The sequence below is a fragment of the Arachis ipaensis genome, chromosome B4, assembly GCF_059453495.1.
Source record: "Arachis ipaensis isolate K30076 ecotype BB chromosome B4, ASM5945349v1, whole genome shotgun sequence".
Lineage (NCBI taxonomy): Eukaryota > Viridiplantae > Streptophyta > Magnoliopsida > Fabales > Fabaceae > Arachis > Arachis ipaensis.
The window spans coordinates 9,700,468-9,718,378 of NC_142439.1; the positions used below are offsets into that span (position 1 = coordinate 9,700,468).

A 17,911-nucleotide genomic window follows, 5' to 3' on the forward strand; every position below is an offset into this window, starting at 1 on the left:
GTTTCATTTATTATTTATTTTTATCAAAAGATAAGTACTAAGATTATTCGGCCTCTCAATAATAATGAAAATGCGATTCCAATTGGAACAAACATTCAGATCTTAATTGGAGGGAAAAAAAATAAATATAATATAAAAAATGCGAAAGTTAAGAATATTTTTTGAAAAAAATACCGACAAAAATAGCCATAGGGGAATTTTCCCTTATTGGCTGATTCTCCTTATTAATTTTTTTTTCAAAGTGACGAGTTAATAATACCATAGAAGGAAGAAGAATTAACGATGATCAGTATCTTTCTTTTTTGTAATGACCGAACTAATTTTTCTCATAGAAATTGAATGAAAAGTGTGAAATAAAATGTAACAGTCGTAAATATGGACAATAACTATACCGACATAGCTATAGTTTCTATGCTAGCCTAGCATAGCCGAATTAGGGGGTCTGTCTAAAATGATATCTAATAAACATAATAATGACATAACTAGAAATATATTCTAGGAACACACTTCATAGTTCCCAGTCTTCCCAAGTGATCTTTCCTAAAAATATGTTTAGATATCTTGAACAAACGCTTCACACGTGTATTAAACTCATAAGTGGAGAATATATAAAGATTGGAATCTTTGTTGAATAACCCCCTCCACTCAATCAAATAAGTCCATGATAAAATCATGCCAATTACAATTGTCAAAAGTTGCTTTTCAGTGACAAAAAAGTGGGGAACAACAGCATAGAGGGGACAACATTTCCACAAGCAAGGAACCACTATCTTAAGTTCGTAACCACCAGGAGGAAATTTCCAAATTACAATCAATGTCCAATTTCATAAGTAAAATTGGCCAGCCAATCACCGACCGCAATGATGAAAAGCAAATAGTTAATACATGCAATATATTCATATTTGACCAAATCTGTATTTTATTCCTCATTTTTCTGAATTTAATTAAACACACAGGAATAAAGGGGGGAATAGATACAAAAGGCTGTACATTTATCTGCAAAAACTACACTTACAAATATTTTATTCAAATTCTCAATTTCCAATATGTCATTTTCCTATCTCATATATGCCATACCATATGCAAAGTTCACATTCCCCTACTCTCACCCAGTTTTCAACATCTTATTGAAACCAAAATAACCAGGACCTAACTTTATATTAGACGCTATAATTATCAAGAATTGTCTAGCTTTTTCCCTGCCTTAGCTGATTCTATTGTTTAAAGAAAATGTCTAAACCCTTGAACAATGGCCATAATTTAGATACTTCCTTGCATCAATGCGTTTAATTTGGGGCTTACAGATTGGTAGACATCTAGGACTCATGCTCCAAGTGCACCCATATTCATATTCTTAAGCTAAGCTCATATTCACATGAAATTCCTTTCCACAACAGTTTTAAGGACCTCCAATTTTTGGATGACCTCTGGATTCAGCATATCCCTTGCTTCCCTAATAAGGGTACCTTCTGTGCTCAAATAATAAGTATCCACCACAGTCTTTATCCATGTGTGAAGTTTCTCTGGTGTCCTAAAAATTAACAACAAAATGGTTAACACAAAATTGTAAGTAAATTCTATTTCAGTAAGTTTACATTCTGAAATTAATACATACGTGTACAAGTTATCAACATCGATTCCTTCAAGTTCTTCTCCAGGTGTAAATGCATCTTTGAGAGCACACAGTTGTTCCTCGGGATCCTCAATTCTAATAAGATATTTGATAATTCGAATCTCTTTTGGCACAAGTCTCTGGAGGTTTCCCACAGCAGTCTTATATAAATGATAAAGTACATCTTTTACCTGCATACAATAATATAAGAAAATGGCAAGATTTACATATAATGTTACGGTAAACATAAATCTGAAATGAGTAGACCCTTTTATGGCATCTCTCCTTTAACAAAAATGGAAATTCCCATGTGGTTACACTACCAATGTACCCTAAATAAACTATATTAGTTGCAATAATCATCCAAAAATTTCTTAACCTTCGAGCTTATAAAGTTAAGTAGATATATCAACATAGATAGGAATAGGAAAATGCAGATTTCATCATCAATACCTCATCTTTCATCATGTTTGATTCCTTAGCAGCCGACCAAGCTTTGGTGATCATCAATACCAATGTGGAATCAAGTTCCTTTTTTTCGGCCAAACTGTCTATTTTTCTGCAGGCAGCTTCAAGTGAGGGAGAATTGATAATATCTTGGAATTTCAACTCTGCTTCATTTAACTTTTCCATGCTTTTGGTTGCATCATCATAGGCTTGTACAGCAGCCAAGCAAGTGTTCCCAAGCTTTGCAAGTTCTTGTCACAAAAAGAGAGAGGGGGGGGGGGGGTTATAAACAAATAAATTAGTTAAATATGCAGGACTGAACTACTGCCATTAGTATTCTGATGATCAATTAATATTATTCTAGTTTTTAAGTTTCGATATCAAGGGTACTAAAATTTACATAAATTTAAGAGTTTAAGTTCCTTCTAGTCTACCTCATTTAAGTTAATTTATGGCAAATGAGAAATAATTTAATTGTTCAAAATACGTTCAAAACTCAGAACTGAATGAACTAAATGTGGCTTGATAATTCACAAGACAAGAAATGAAGATGATATGATATTGGAATCTAAACCAAAGTGTTAGAGAAAATAGACAAAGATGCTAAAAGTCTGTGAAACAAAATCTTACCATTTTGCATTTCAGCATTGTCATAGTAGGATTCAGCTACAGTATGAAGGTGCACAAAGAATTCTTTTGTAAAATCTTTACGACGCTTGGCGACAATGTTAGTAATTCCTGATGGGTCCCCTTTAATCACTTCAAGCAGATCATTATGTCTCTGCACATCCTCATCAATCTGCACAAGAACTTCTTAATAAAATTGCAAATTCTCTACTTTATCCCTCCCAAATAAATACAGCTTATGGTAGGACTGCATTACAAAAATACAATAATGATCATATCCCATTCAAACTGTGACAAAACAAAAATGGAGGACTGAAAAGCAAGGAGATATTGTTCCTTCCCTCCTCCTTTCTTTCTTTCACACCTTTTCCGTGCACATAGCAATATGGTTACACCCTATAAACACTGCAAATGGTATATACTTAAACTCTTAAAGTGCAAGACTATTTCCTTTATACAAACATCTGTCTTGTTAGGCCCTTACAAATGGTGTTTCCAGGGCATCAAACTTTGACCTGTAACAAATTTCCAGTATAACAGTTTGGTTTGTACTATCTAACACCTTTCTTATTTAATATTCGTTTCTTGTCTTACAAATAGTGCACATACATTATAATTGAGCTGCAATAGATATTAACATAAGCCTCTCATTCACATGGTCATACCTCTTTGAGCTTCCTTCCAAGGCGGAGCAGCCTCTCCTTCAATGTGGGATCAGCCTCGGCATCTGCCCTATCCTGACATCGCTTGAAGAAATGGGGCCTAATGCTGTCCCACTCCCTGCTAAAAGCCAGCAACCTCCTCCAATCGGTAGGTGTGGGCTTGTCAACCATGAAAACACCAATAAGCTTATCACACACCCTAACCATTCGACTCTCATCCAACAGTACCTCTTCTTTTCCGCCGCCACCGCCACTGCCATCATCAACATCAACACTGCTTCCAGAGGAACTGGCAGAGGACAAGCCTTCACTAACAGTTAGACAGTGCCGCAACCTTCCCCCTGCTTCATATCAAAAATAAAAAGAAAAAATGTTCACAGTGGCAGCCCTATGATTTCTTGAAACATAGAAAACAAACAAAACAAATGAAATATGAATAAATTTTGCTCCGCAAGTATGGATCCCATATAGGCATTTATACAAACATATGGAGTGCAAGCTTGAATACTAGGGTAGCTAACAATTGTAACTAACTGAATAATTAAGTGGTTAATTACCTGAGGTGGAAAAATTGAGGCGCGGAAATGAAAGAGAAGTTTTGGAGGGAAAAGCAAGAAATGGAGGAGTGGGTTGGGTAGTGGACAATACTAGAGGAACTGAATAATAGCGCGACCGAAGAATCGTTGCGTGTGACTCCATTTAGCTTCAGCTTTAGTTGGAAAGTACTTTGAATTGAATTGGTAATTTCCTTTGCTTATTCTTGTATTCTTATATAAGGACTCCACTGCTTTACCCTCTATTCTTTTTTTCACCCTTTAATTTTAGGTTAACAATAATCTTGTAAATGTTATATATTTCATTTTTATTCTCTTCAAGTTTGTAACAATAATTTGGTTTAGATTCTTATAGTAATATTGAACTAGTCTTTGTTATTCCCCTGAAACGAAAATTCATTGAATGTTGCATCGGTAAATTTGCCTTTGCTTGTTTCATAACTTAGAATAGACACACACAAGCTTTTTCTATATAATAACAAAATAGAGCACAAAAAAAGGAGAAAAAGAAACATACGAATTATACACTAGCATAGCAATATCTATCTGTTTCAAATACATTGAGTAACAAGATGAAGTTCGATAGCAAATTCATTTAAATTCAAACAAAAAAGATACATTGATCCAGCAGACCAAAATTACATGTTTATAATGAACCACTTTAAAGATTCTGCCTTAGAAATATACTGGGATTGAGCTTGAACATTCCCCAACAAAGTTATTATTGAAGCTGACCCTCGCTGCATTGTCGCTTGAAGTTCAAAGCTTCATCTGCCAGAAACTCACTACAGAAATGACTCGCATTAGCTTGGATTGGATTGGATGACGCGGAGAAGAACCTACCATACATAATGGCAAAAACCAAGAAGATAATCTGAAAAACACTCACTAGATTCGCTCAGCCATCAGCAACGGTTCCCATCTTGGACTCCATGGATAATCAGCTATAGAACGCGACTTAAGTGGCGCCATTTGGGAATTAAAATGCTAAAAAATAACAAATGCAAAATAGGGTGAGTTATATAGCCCAATGAAGAAAGGTTAGCTACAAGCCTAGATGAGTAAAACTGTCCCACAAGAGCATCTTATTTATCTGCTGCCCAACATTTCTAACACAGTAATGCCTATTCTAAATTTCCAAACAGAAGTATGTTGAAATGAAAATAACCTGTGAACTTTGAAGCATAATAGCTGGCTGTTGCTTTGGAAACTGAGTTGGAATTAGAAAGTGTACCTAAATAAACAGAACAGTCAGACTTTGGTCAAACTCAATTCATAATCCATCAGTAATGATATCTGTAAACTACCAGGAATGTGAAAACTCCAGTTGCAGAAAGAAAAGTTGCTTTTCTGCAGAAGACCTGACAACAAAGAAGCCAGAAACTAGCATGTTAATGTCTAATATCAAAACCGAACAATACTAACAATTTGAGAATACGAGTCAAGGGCAACTACAGGATCAGCTTCAACCGGCCTTCCTAGCTGAATGGCCAATGCTTCAATGAATTGCCTTCTTAGATCAATTAACGAGACAGCCTCCGAGACCTAAGTTAAACACAACTTAAAATTTACAATAATTTTAACAAAAACAAGGATGTCCACAAAACACTTCTAAATTGTAACAGACAACATAGAAAAGATATTTTCAGCTAACCTGTTTCTCAAGATATTCTTCCAAGTTTGGAAGATATTCTGCCAAACACCTATGAAAAACAGAATAAACACAAAAGCCAACATATTGTCAGTATTTAGAAATCAACTTAATCTTGGATATACCTATCATTGGGGAATAAAGATAACAAGTCAAAAATCTTACATCCCATCCAACCAAGGAGGCAGCTTGACATCATCAATGGAAAATAGAGCTTTCAACTCAGAAGAAGATACCAATTTGAGGCGAGGAGCTGAAGGAGCAGAGGTATATTTCCTCCCAACAGGATATACAACCTACATTTAGCATATGATAAGGTTTTCCCTTTATTTGTTTGTTGCCAAAAACAAGTCGTTAAGATGTTAAAGAGAGTCGTTTAGAAAGAGAAAAGAAAGCAACCTGCAAGTGTATCTTCTGAGGATACCTCCATGGGCAACTAGGCACCATCTTGTTTATGTTCATGTCCAGTAAGGGCACAGCAAATTTAACCTCCTCTGGCTACACTAAAATGCAAACTTATAGGAGTGAAGAACATTGTCCAAAACCTACTTTAATTTCTTCAACCATCCATGAGTAGATCGTAAAAATTATTAACACATTTCGTAAAGAAATACCTTCTCAGCAACAGAACTCATGTGCATTTCTATTCCCTGCAGCAAAGTTCCACAGTCAGACATATCTCAGTCAAGGGAAGGATCAATCATATCCATATCCATTACATATAAAGCATCATCCAAAATTCAATGTGTTTTCCAAATCAAAGAGATGGAAGAGATCAAGCTGCATCACACTAATCAAGTCAAGAACTACTTGCACAATCAGAGACATATACACCAAAAACAACTACTCAATTTTGTGAATACTTTGCAAGAATAAAGTGATGATCTGAAAATTTACCTCCCTGGATAAAATGGTGCTGATTTCGAACTTCAACCGATCATCATCGACTTTTCCTACACGCTTCCTCTGATACAACACGTATTGATCCCTATTGAAGCGAAACCACATTCACTCAACAATATCACACTAGAAAAACAAATATCCGTAATTTTATCTAATTTCATTTCACCTCAAGAATTGAACAAGTGAAAGGAGGCGGGCAGGGTCTCTGTAGTTCCAATCACTCAAACAGTTACTAGCTTGTGTTCCATCATCAGAAGACATGTGAAATGGGTGAAAGTCTTCATCTTCGGGTCCAAATATAACATCAGGCGCAACGGTAGGACACTCGACATTGTATATCACATCCCCTGAAATCCCATAAAAAACCCTAATAATCATCCCAAAAAAAGGGAGAAATTTTTGCAATTGAGAAAGGTGGGAAATAAATAATACACTTGATGAAGTCCAAGCAGAAGGGAATGAGGAGTGTGAATCGATCGAAGGGGCCGGAATTGTACTTATCACCTGACCACATTTGTTCAACCTGCAAAAAGCCCCAAATGTAAGATAGAAAACCCTAATTAGGGAAATAACTTGGTGGGAGTGAAAAAAGCGAGAATATTGGGAGAGTGCCTTGCCTTGAGAGTGAAACGAAAGTGAGAGAGGAGGTGAGTGAGCTGGGCGGCGATGAAGGAAGGGACGTTATCTGCGGCTGAAACAGCCATTCTTGGATCTTCTGTTCTCTCTCTCTCTCTCTCTCTGCGTCTCTTGGAAGTGTGGATGTAATATGTAATAAGTAAATATTTTATTTTTTCCCTTATCGTATTTTACTGATTTGACAATTCTATTAATCTAATTATTTAGTTGTAATTAATATTTAAACCAAATACAAATTAGTATAATGCCACATTATAATTAACTCTAGATATGAAATTAAGACAATGTTTGATTTATTTTAAATGTTAATTACAGTTAAGTAATTAAACTAAAAAAATTATCAAATCAGTAAAATATTGTGATCACATCAGCATCGTGTTGATTAGAGATGTCTTTCGACAAATTTGGAAGTATACTTATCAAATTTTTAAATTATTTCAAAATTATTTTTAGAGTATTTGAAAATCCTTTGGATGAATTCAATTCCTGAAACAAAAATAATTAAATCAGTTAAATTCAATTCAATTACATTGTTTTCTTTTAAAATTAATTCTAATTTAAATAAGTCTGATTTAAAATTTTATTTTATTGACATTTTACTTAAAATTTAAAAATATTTAAAATATTTTTATAATTTAATTATTTATTATAATCTATTTTATTAGCATTAAAATCTTTTGAATACTGATTTGGTATTTATTTCTTTAAAAAATATTAAAAGTACTAATAAATTATTCTTAATTTTAAGGATAAACCACCAAAAATACACCCAATAATATTTTTGTTGACAAAAATGCATTCAAATTTTATTATCAACAAAAATGTTCTCAAATAATTTTAAAACGCTAAAAAAATATCTAACATTAAATATGTATTTTCAAAAAATACTTTGAAAATTAAATTTCAATGCTATTTTTTGTAAGCATAATTAGAAAAATGAAATATTTTTATTTTTAAAATTTGGTAATTTTTCGCTAAGTATATATTTTTTTGTGATTTTTTGTCAACAACTAATCATACTTTAAAAAAATTACAAAAAAATATATAATTAGCGAAAAATCACTAAATTTTAAGAATAAAGTTATCTTATTTTTTTAATTATATTTGCAAAAAACTACATCAAAATTTAATCTCTAAAATATTTTTTGAGAAATACATATTGAATGTGAAATATTTTTGTCGCATTTTTATTTGAGAGTATTTTTATCAATAAAAAATTTAGCTGTATTTTTGTCAGGATTATTCAAGTACATTTTCGATAGTTTATCCAATTTTAAATAAATAAAATCTTCAAATTATTATTGTGATATTTTTAAAAATTAAATGCATGTGAAGTTCTATATATTTAAGAGATAAGAAGATATTTAAAGAAATAAAACAAATCAATCATTATTTTTTAATTTATTTTAATTTGCACCTGTATATTTATTAAGAAACTCGATCTTATCTATTTACATTTAAAACAATAAATTTTTATTAAAAAATATAAGTATGATATTTTCAATAAATTTGTTATATAAAACCTTTAGGAAATGTTTTTTTTTTTTAAGTCTTAATAAATGGCTTATATATCGTATCAACTTGTGACTTGTTAACTAAGTACTCATTTTCCTATGATTTTTACTATGCATGTATCTAATAATTCAACATGATTTGACAAAAGGTCCTAGAAGCTGGTAGGCTTTTAATGATAATTATTGTTTTTGCCTATAATAACATTACGAATTATAATTTTTTTTAAATTATATTAACTTGATTCTCATTGTGAATTACATTAAAAAAAGTATTTGCAAAAAATCACTTTTATAAAAGAATTATAAGAACAAAAATTTTTATCGGCTAAAAAAATTAGATTATCATAAACTAAAATAAAATTAAATAATAAATTTTTTTATTATTATTTTTCATATTAAAATTTTATTGATTTATTTAATTTATTATTTTATGAAAGAGTTTAATTTTAGAATAAATTAAAAAGATAAATAATAAAATTTTAAAACTAAATATAAAAGAATTGAAAAAATATGCGTATAATAATTATATTTTTTTAGATTAATAATATTATGGGGTTATTTTTTAATTATATTTTATTATAAATTTAATATGTTTTTTATGATTTTATAAATTTATTATATTATTTTATTTTTTACAGAGTATAAAGAGTAGAAAAAGATATAGAGAATGAAAAAGAAACAGGAAGAAAAATAGGAAAGAAGGAAGGAGAGAGTTTATTAATTTTAAAATATTTTAATTGTTAAATTAGTAATATAATTTATAGATTATAGTCTTATAAATAGAATAAAAAGGGTATAAAAAATAGAAAAGAGGAGAGAGACAGAGAAGAGAGAGAAAAAATTTATTAATTTTTTAGGAAAAGATTTCATCTTAATTGTAGTAAAATAATGTCATGTGATATATTTTTATTGTCAAATTAATAATTTAATATAGAATATAGATATATTTTATTTTTAATATTTTAATTTTTAATTTAATTTAATTTTAATTATAATTAGAAAATATCATATTATATATTTTGATTGTTAAATTTGTAATTAGTCATTGACAATGATGTATAAGAGAGATAGGATAGGTAAAGGAGAAGGAGGAATAAATGGTCAAATTCGTTCTTGAAAGATCACTTGTTCTCCAAATTAGTTCTGAAAAGATTTTTTTGATTAAATTCGTCCTTCAAAGATTTTAAATTAATCGTATTATTTCTTCTGTCATTTTTTTTATTGACGACGCCAAAATTTGTTAATTGACACGTTAAGTGATACTACAATACATACATAAGAGTCATAATTGACTATTAAAATGATAAATTTATAAAATTAGATCAAATCAAAACCTAATTGAAGGGAGAACTTGAGACATTGGAATCCCTTAATTTGGGATTGATTTAATCTAATTTCACAAACTTATTATGTTAGTCGCCAATTACGACTACTAAATGCGTGTTGTGGTGCCATTTAACGTGTTATATCAACAAGTTTTGACGCCATTTGTAACAAAAGTGACGGAAGGACTAAAATAACTAATTTAAAATCTTTGAAGGACGATATTAATTAAAAAGATATTTTAGTGACTAATTTAGAGAATGGGTGATCTTTCGATGACTAATTTGATCATTTACTCGGAAAATGAGAGATAAAAAAAGGAAGTAAGAGAAGGAGAGGATTTTTTTAATTTTAGAGAGAATGATTTAATTTCAATTGCAATGAAAAAATGATATATACTATATTTTTATTATAAAATTAGTATAATATAATAGATAATAGATTTTATTCATTCTTAAAGTTTAAACTCAAATTTTGTTCACTTTCGAATTATTTGATATATAATTTATACAATTTTTAAAAGTCATGTATATTAAACAACCTTTAGATTGTATTTGGATAGTGTCTGCGAGACAGATAGACATAGACATAAATACACAAAGAAATGTAAACATAAAAATATATAATTTTTTTAATGTATTTGGTGATAATACACAAGACATAACGATACAAATTAAATATCAATTTTATCCTTTTCAAAATAACCTATACTTTATCACTATCAACAACACCACCACCACTATCACTGTTACTTTCCATCATCACCATCATTGATATTTCTATAATCAATCCAAAATTATCACAAGGTACCACAGACCTTATTCTTAACAAAAACAAATCAAACAAAAAAAATTGATGAAAATAATAATAAAAGTACTTCATCCCCTATTATCAAGTGATCTTCAATCACCTAATTGATTCTCAACATTTTCAGAAAGAACAATCTTTCACCACATAAATAATAAAATGTAAATATTTAACTACTTTTTTTTATTGTTTTCCATATCATAATTATTCTTGTTATTTCACCTTTAAAATCATTAAGATCTGATCTCCTTCATATTTTTTTTAGAAAAAGAAAAACAATTGAAATAGAAATTGAAAAAGAAAAAGAAACGAAAGTGAGAGGGAGGGATGAAATTTGAATCGGCGGTGGTGGAAGGGTAAAATAGAGGTAGCGCAGAGTTGGAAATGCGATGGCGAAGGCTGAGCCGGTCTCACCATCGTCCTCGTGCTTGGCGACTGAGTTTATAGATGTGGACAACGATGAAGCCAAATTTAGAGAATGGTGGAGCAAAGCGACAAATCTAAACGAGTGAGGCAAGGATAAGGAAGCGATGGTGATAGTGACCATGACAATAACAGCAGTAGAAGAAACAGGAGAGAAGATAGAAAGAGGAGAGAAGAGGAAAGTGGGAGGAGGGAGGACATAAACGGATAAAATTGAGAAGGACAAAATGGATAATTTTAAAAATAACTAAAGATAAAAAAAAGTCAAATTTTATGTCTTATGCATTGTGTTTCAACTTTAGAAAAAGATATTATAAACATATATTTTGTGTGTATCTATGTAATATTGTGTCTATCAAAAATTTATATCTCAATAAACAAATAATAGACATATACTATTATATTTATATTTTAGTATCCATGTCTCTTTAACCAAACATTGTGTTAGTTATAACCCATCAAAATAAATAATTTTAATGTTTTATATATTACTTTCTAAGAACTTTTGATGACAAATTAAAGTAAACCAATTATTGTTGGTTATACGATTCAGGGATCTCAACTTGATCCAAGAAGAATAATAAATTCATACAATGTATAAGTATTAATAATTAAGCTTATATCAGTCCATGATGATAAATTTTTGTAAATTCATACAATGTATAAATATTAATTAAGCTTAGGTTGAATAAATTTGGACTTTTATTTAAAATTTCTAATATTTTGTAGATGAAAGTTTTTTCTATTATGGTCTTTATGTTTTTTTTTTTCGAGTGAAAATGAGAGTAATCACTATAATGAAAACGTTGAGTGATAAGAATAAAATACAATTTCTTACTTGTAAGAATTAGAGGAGCAACAATATCTACTTACAACAAGTATTAACATCAGCACAATAATACCTAATAGCAGTGGAAAAATCACATAAACCAAAAATTAGAAACAAGCTAACACACCAAAATTTTTAACGTGAAAAATCTCTTCAATGAGAGAAGTAAAAACCACGAGTCACCAAGACCAGGATATAGCTTCACTATGATAAAAAAAAAAAATAGGGTACAAAAGAGTCACAAATTACTGCACAAAACGTGCATACAACAAGCCAAACAGCCCAAGCTTCAAAGCTTTCAAAACAAGAACAAGAAGATGAAAATACCACAAAAATAGAGCTATTGTGCGTGGCCAATATCTCCATCTAAAGATGTCTAATTGAAGATCCGAACGGTGAAATGAAAGAACTAGATGTGTAGAACACACTGTCCAAATTTGAGCTTGATCCAACAGTTAACAAATCTGCAGTGACCAATTTACAGAGACAATTTTGTGTATGTGCGAAAATAACTTTCTCTCTTCTTTTCTCTCTAGTGTTTAGTGTTACCCTTTCAAAATGACCTCTCTCTCACGCAACCCTAATTCACCTCAGCCACTTCAACTATTCATGGGCTTGGATACTAGCATTTGGGCTTTTTCTCCACATAGGAAGGGAGCCCAAAAAACCCAACAAATCTCTCCCTCACGACTATATGGAGGTAACTGCCAATCTAGCGATTAAGCAACAAACTTCAAACTTCCATCTTGGTAATGCCTTGGTCATCATATCAGAACCATTCTCATCAGTATGAACCTTTTCAAGTTCCAACAACTCAGCATCCAAAACATCACGTATCCAATGATACCTCACATCAATATGTTTGGATCGAGAATGAAAAGTAGAATTTTTACCAAGATGTATAGCACTTTGACTATCATAAAACAACACATACCTCTCTTGAGTAGACCCGAGTTTCTTCAAGAATTTCTTCATCCAAAGCATCTCCTTGGGATTTAGGAAATTGCACGATCGGCAAAATTCCTTCCGGCAAGTGCACCGGTTATCGTCAAGTAAAAACTCACAATAGAGTGAGGTCGAATCCCACAAGGATTGGTTGAGTGAGCAATTCGGATTAGAAGTGTGTTCTAGTTGAGCGGAATCAAGATTGAGATGAGAATTGCGGAATGTAAAATTGGCGGGAAAAGTAAATGACAAGAAATTGAAATGGCGGAATCTTAAATTGCATGAATTAAAGAGCAGAAACTAAATTGCTGAAATTAAAAGGGAATGGGGGTGATTGCATGAATTGAGTTGCAGAATGTAAAGAGAAGATGTAAATCAGAATTGGGGGATTCATTGGGTTATAGGAGATATTGAGATCTCCGAATCAAAACATGTTTATCTCTTCCTCAAGCAATGCGTTCATTGAATTTTGCTTGGCAATCTTATATGATTGGATCCCAATCCCTTGGCTCACCAATTCTCTCTAAAAATGAACAAATTCCCAATCCCTTGGTTTAAATGTTCATAAGAAGAGATGATGCTCGATCACTGATTATACCACACAGTTTCATGAACCACAATTTGGTAGGATTACATGTCACAATATCCATCCAAACCCCAATCCAATTCACTGTGAGAAAGCTTCTCTAGCATGAATCCTCCATTCCTTTCCCAAGGTTCCGAAGGATTCCAATTATGGGTAGTTTCTTTCCCAAGACAACTACCCAATGGAATTAGATCGAGAAGCTTTCTAACAAAATTCAAGAGAAAAGATTGAAGAAGAAGATAAACTATTATTGATTCATTGAATTACAATAGAGCTCCCTAACCCAATGAAAGGGGGTTTAGTGAGTCATAGCTCTGAATTCAATTACAAAGATATGAAAACTAGCTAAAAGTGAAGGTAAAAGTCCTCTCTAACTTAAATTCTATCCTATTTATACACTTTCTATATTGAGCTTCTGTTGTGTTTCTTGGGCTTTGAGGCCTCTCCATGCTTTCCTTTTGCCTTGGGTTTATGATCCATAATCTTGATGAGGCTGTTGATCCAACTTCTGTAACATTCATTGAGCCAACTTAGTAATAATCAAATAATGACACATGACTCAATAAATTGAGATTTCAAACTCATCAATCCTTCAGGCCCAATCCCATAAACCATGATATTCAATTGGGTTTCATACCAGAGTAAGTTTAAGTTAATGTTTGTGCTCAAAGACTAACTTAAACCACAATATTTTTGGCCCAGAAACCTTTTCCAAGAGTGGCGTTTAAGTTGCAGTTTAAGCTTAAACTGCAGCTTAAACGCCAGACCTTTCCAGTGAGGCCTTTTGTAGAAGCACGTTTAAGCTTCAGTTTAAGGTTAAACTGAAGCTTAAACGTGGAAATGGAAGAAGGCAGCCCTGGAGAGTCATGTAGTCGAACACGTTTAAGCTTCAGTTTAAGGATAAACTGAAGCTTAAACGTGGAGCTAGGAAAGGCAGCCCTGGAGGTCGAACACGTTTAACCTCCAGTTTAAGGTTAAACTGGAGGTTAAACGTGGAAATGGAAGGAGGCATCCTGGAGGTCGAACACGTTTAACCTCCAGTTTAAGGTTAAACTGGAGGTTAAACGTGGAAGCTTAGAAGGGTAGCCCCTGGAGGAGTCGAACACGTTTAAGCTCCAGTTTGAGGTCAAACTGGAGCTTAAACGTGGAAATGGAGAGAGCAACCCTGGAGGAGAAAACTTGGTCGAACACGTTTAAGCTCCAGTTTGAGGTCAAACTGGAGCTTAAACGTGGAATGGCTCCCTGGTGCTTTTCCCATTCTGGCGTTTAACCTCCAGTTTGAGGTCAAACTGGAGGTTAAACGTGGAACTCCTTCCTGAGTGGCATTCTCATTCTGGCGTTTAACCTCCAGTTTGAGGTCAAACTGGAGGTTAAACGTGGAATGCTTCTTTGGTGAGACTTTTCATTCTGGCGTTTAACCTCCAGTTTAAGGTTAAACTGGAGGTTAAACTTCAATTCCAGCATTTCTTAGCCTTCATGATTTTGGCATTTAAGCTTCAGTTTAGGCTTAAACTGGAACTTAAACTCCACATGTGATATTCAAGCTTCCTTTATTGATTTTGTTGCTTCCTTGCTTAGCCTCTTCTTCCCTGAAATCATCCAAACAATTGCATCAAAGTCTTGCAAAATTTCATGAGAAATCTTCCATTCATAGCATTCAAGTAATATAACTAAAACTCATGGAATTTGCATTAAAATCATACTGTTTGGATGGTTCATTGCTTTGTTCTTCTTTTAACCATTTTTGGTTACTTTAAGCTCAAGAAAATGCATAAAACAACTAAAACTAACAGAAAAATGCTAGTGAAACTAGCCTAAGATGCCTTGGCATCACAACACCAAACTTAATACTTGCTTGTCCCTAAGCAAGTCCTGAGTTATTTGAGAAGAAAGTATGAAACAGAAAGCAATTACATTGGCTATATTAGCAATCATTTGAAGTTCATCAGAAGGGTTTTATGCAGAAAGTTGCAGCATCACTTTTTCATACTTATCAGGTAAGATTATCACTTTTTCATTGCATCCATCAAACACTGCTATGGCCTCTTGTTATTCTTATGTCCTTGGCACTTTTCTCTTCTTTGTTTTTCTTTTCTTTTTCTTAGAGCTCCTTTGCTCCTTGTTTGCTTAGTGTCATGTGTTGCACAAGCCTTTGGCATTTTCTTTTTCTTATCAGTGCACTACACATATCCACTTTAGGCATTTTAGTTCACATTTCTTCTTGAGACATTGGTGCCCAGCACCTCTTTGTGTGACTAAATGTTTTGTATTTAGGTTGCTCTTGATAATGGACTTTTGGTTGATAATCCCGGGTTAGTTAACCCAAGTTACCAAGTGTTGAAACACTCCTCAGAACCTATTCATCCAAGCATATCCTTAATACATAAACACCACAGGCATTTGTCTCAGAAGTTCAAATCATTGGTGCCTAGCTTATTTTCTCAATTTTCTTGCTTTTTGGTTACCCTTTTTCAGTGGCTTTTTCTTCTTCTTTTTTTTTTCTTTTTCATGGCCAAAGACATTTATTCATCAAGATCCATAGACAGTTTTCAATTTCTACACAAAAAATGATAATTCTACACTCTATTTCCAGTGATCTGACTAAACAATCAAGCATGCATACCACCACTTAATTCTACTTGATTTGTCACTAATTGAGCCAAGTTACTTTTGTTCAACTTTTCTTTTATTTTTGGAAACAGAACAAGCATGGCAAGCATTTGTTTAAGAAGGTGAAGTTATATCCAAACATCTAGGCATTCACTTTATTCAAAGCAAACAACAGACACACATACTAGAGACTTCACATTAAAACTTAAATGACTCATAATGAAAGAAAGCTCATAAAGACAATTCACCAATTATCATTTGATTATTAAGGAACGAGACCACCTCTTATTTATTGCTTGGTTCTTCTTAATTCTTAGGATCCTGCTTCTTCTTGCTTCCTGCCTCTTTTTGACCACTTGTGCTTCCTTTGTCTTTTCTCATGAGCTTTTTCCAGAATCCAGCCTTTTTCATCGTTTCTTCCACTCCTTTTTCAAGGATCATTGCCTTGTTTATTTCTCCTTCTTTCCTCCCTTTGAAATACTCATCAAAAGCTGGGAATGCTGGGTCCATCTTGTGTAGATGTTCCCCTATGTAGTTAAGCTTGATTTGCGAACTGATGTTGTAATCAGCTTGGACTGAGTATCTTGCATTCTGTAAAGTGGTGGCTTCCTTGATTGCCAAGACATTGGCATCTTGGTGTTGGCATATGTGGCTGAAGGATTCCTGTAAGTGTAAATTCTGTTCCCTTTGCAGATCGAAGAATCTTGATTCAAAGTTCCTTTGCATATCCATCATTTTTAGGTGAAAGTCCTCTTGTCTCTCCTGAGACCTCATGTATTGTTGAGACATTCCTTCCATGATTTCCTGTATTCTGCTCATATCCATGGGGTCTCTGGGAATTCGTTGTCTTCTTTCTGGAATTGCTTGCTCTTCTTGCTCTTCTTCTCTGTCTTCTCCTTCCTGTCTTTCTTGTTCTGCTTCTTGCTCGGCTTCCACTTGCTGCCCTTCTTCATTTCTTCTTCTTGTATGTCTTGGAGGAGTTGGGCCAAGAGTCATTCTGTACGCAGTTATGGCCAATCCAGGATATAGCCAATTAGGTCTTTCATCCTCAAGTGGTACTTGGGCATCGATGCATAGTCTAATGATAGTGCTAGGGAAGTGGAGCCAGGATTCAGGGTCACTTTTCTCACTAAACTCTTGTATCTGTTCAGCAATGAGTTTATGAACTTTGATCTCCCCTCCCACCATAATGCAATGTAGCAAGATGGCTCTCTTAGGGACTATTTCTGAAGAGTTTGCAGTGGGTAGGATGGATCTCCTAACTATTGCATACCACCCTTTAGCTTCAGGTGTTAGGTCTCCCCTTCTCAAGACTCTTGGAGCCCCTCTTGTTTTTCTCACCCATTCAGCTCTGATGGCACAAAGGTCTTCAGCAATAGTTGCATAGTCAGGTTCTCCTATCATCCTTTCTTCATAACTTGCTTGGCTGAAATGTATGTTTTTCAGGCCAAGGGTTTTCATGATTGCTTTGGGACTGAAGTCAACTTCCACCCCTCTCACATAGCTTTTGTATGTGGGTTTCTTGGTTGGATCCTCCCTTACTGCATTTGCATAAAACTCTTTCACCAGGTTGATGTTGATTTTAGTGATTGGCTTAGTCAGGAGCTCCCACTTCCTCTTTTTGATCTTTTCCCAAACACCTGGGAACTCATCCTTTTCAAGGTCAAAGGGAACCTCAGCTAGTACCATTTTAGGTCTCATCCATTCGGCTTGAATCTCATGGAAAACTGATCTGTATCTCCATGCATCGAATTCCCTGTTTTCCTCCATTGGCTGCTTGTC

At 33.2% G+C, this 17,911-nt stretch overlaps 2 protein-coding genes across 2 annotated transcripts; both read right to left on the reverse strand.

Moving 5' to 3' along the window:
- Positions 1-974: 974 nt before the first annotated feature.
- On the reverse strand, positions 975-4,221 carry LOC107638804 (uncharacterized protein At4g37920). The gene is made up of 6 exons (XM_088483714.1): positions 3,906-4,221; positions 3,352-3,689; positions 2,690-2,858; positions 2,066-2,310; positions 1,616-1,803; positions 975-1,531 (listed from the first exon to the last, which is right to left on the reverse strand). Exons 1-6 carry the CDS (start codon positions 4,045-4,047, stop codon positions 1,372-1,374), a joined length of 1,242 nt encoding a protein of 413 aa, XP_088339840.1. The 5' UTR covers positions 4,048-4,221; the 3' UTR covers positions 975-1,371.
- Positions 4,222-4,401: 180 nt separating this feature from the next.
- Positions 4,402-7,248, reverse strand: LOC107638805 (BRCA1-A complex subunit BRE-like protein). Its single transcript, XM_016342201.3, has 13 exons — positions 7,074-7,248; positions 6,889-6,979; positions 6,623-6,803; positions 6,451-6,541; positions 6,168-6,203; positions 5,953-6,051; positions 5,719-5,849; positions 5,557-5,605; positions 5,358-5,447; positions 5,210-5,263; positions 5,071-5,136; positions 4,792-4,889; positions 4,402-4,687 (listed from the first exon to the last, which is right to left on the reverse strand). The coding sequence occupies exons 1-13, from the start codon at positions 7,158-7,160 to the stop codon at positions 4,624-4,626; spliced, it is 1,137 nt and encodes a 378-aa protein (XP_016197687.1). The 5' UTR covers positions 7,161-7,248; the 3' UTR covers positions 4,402-4,623.
- Positions 7,249-17,911: the final 10,663 nt, after the last annotated feature.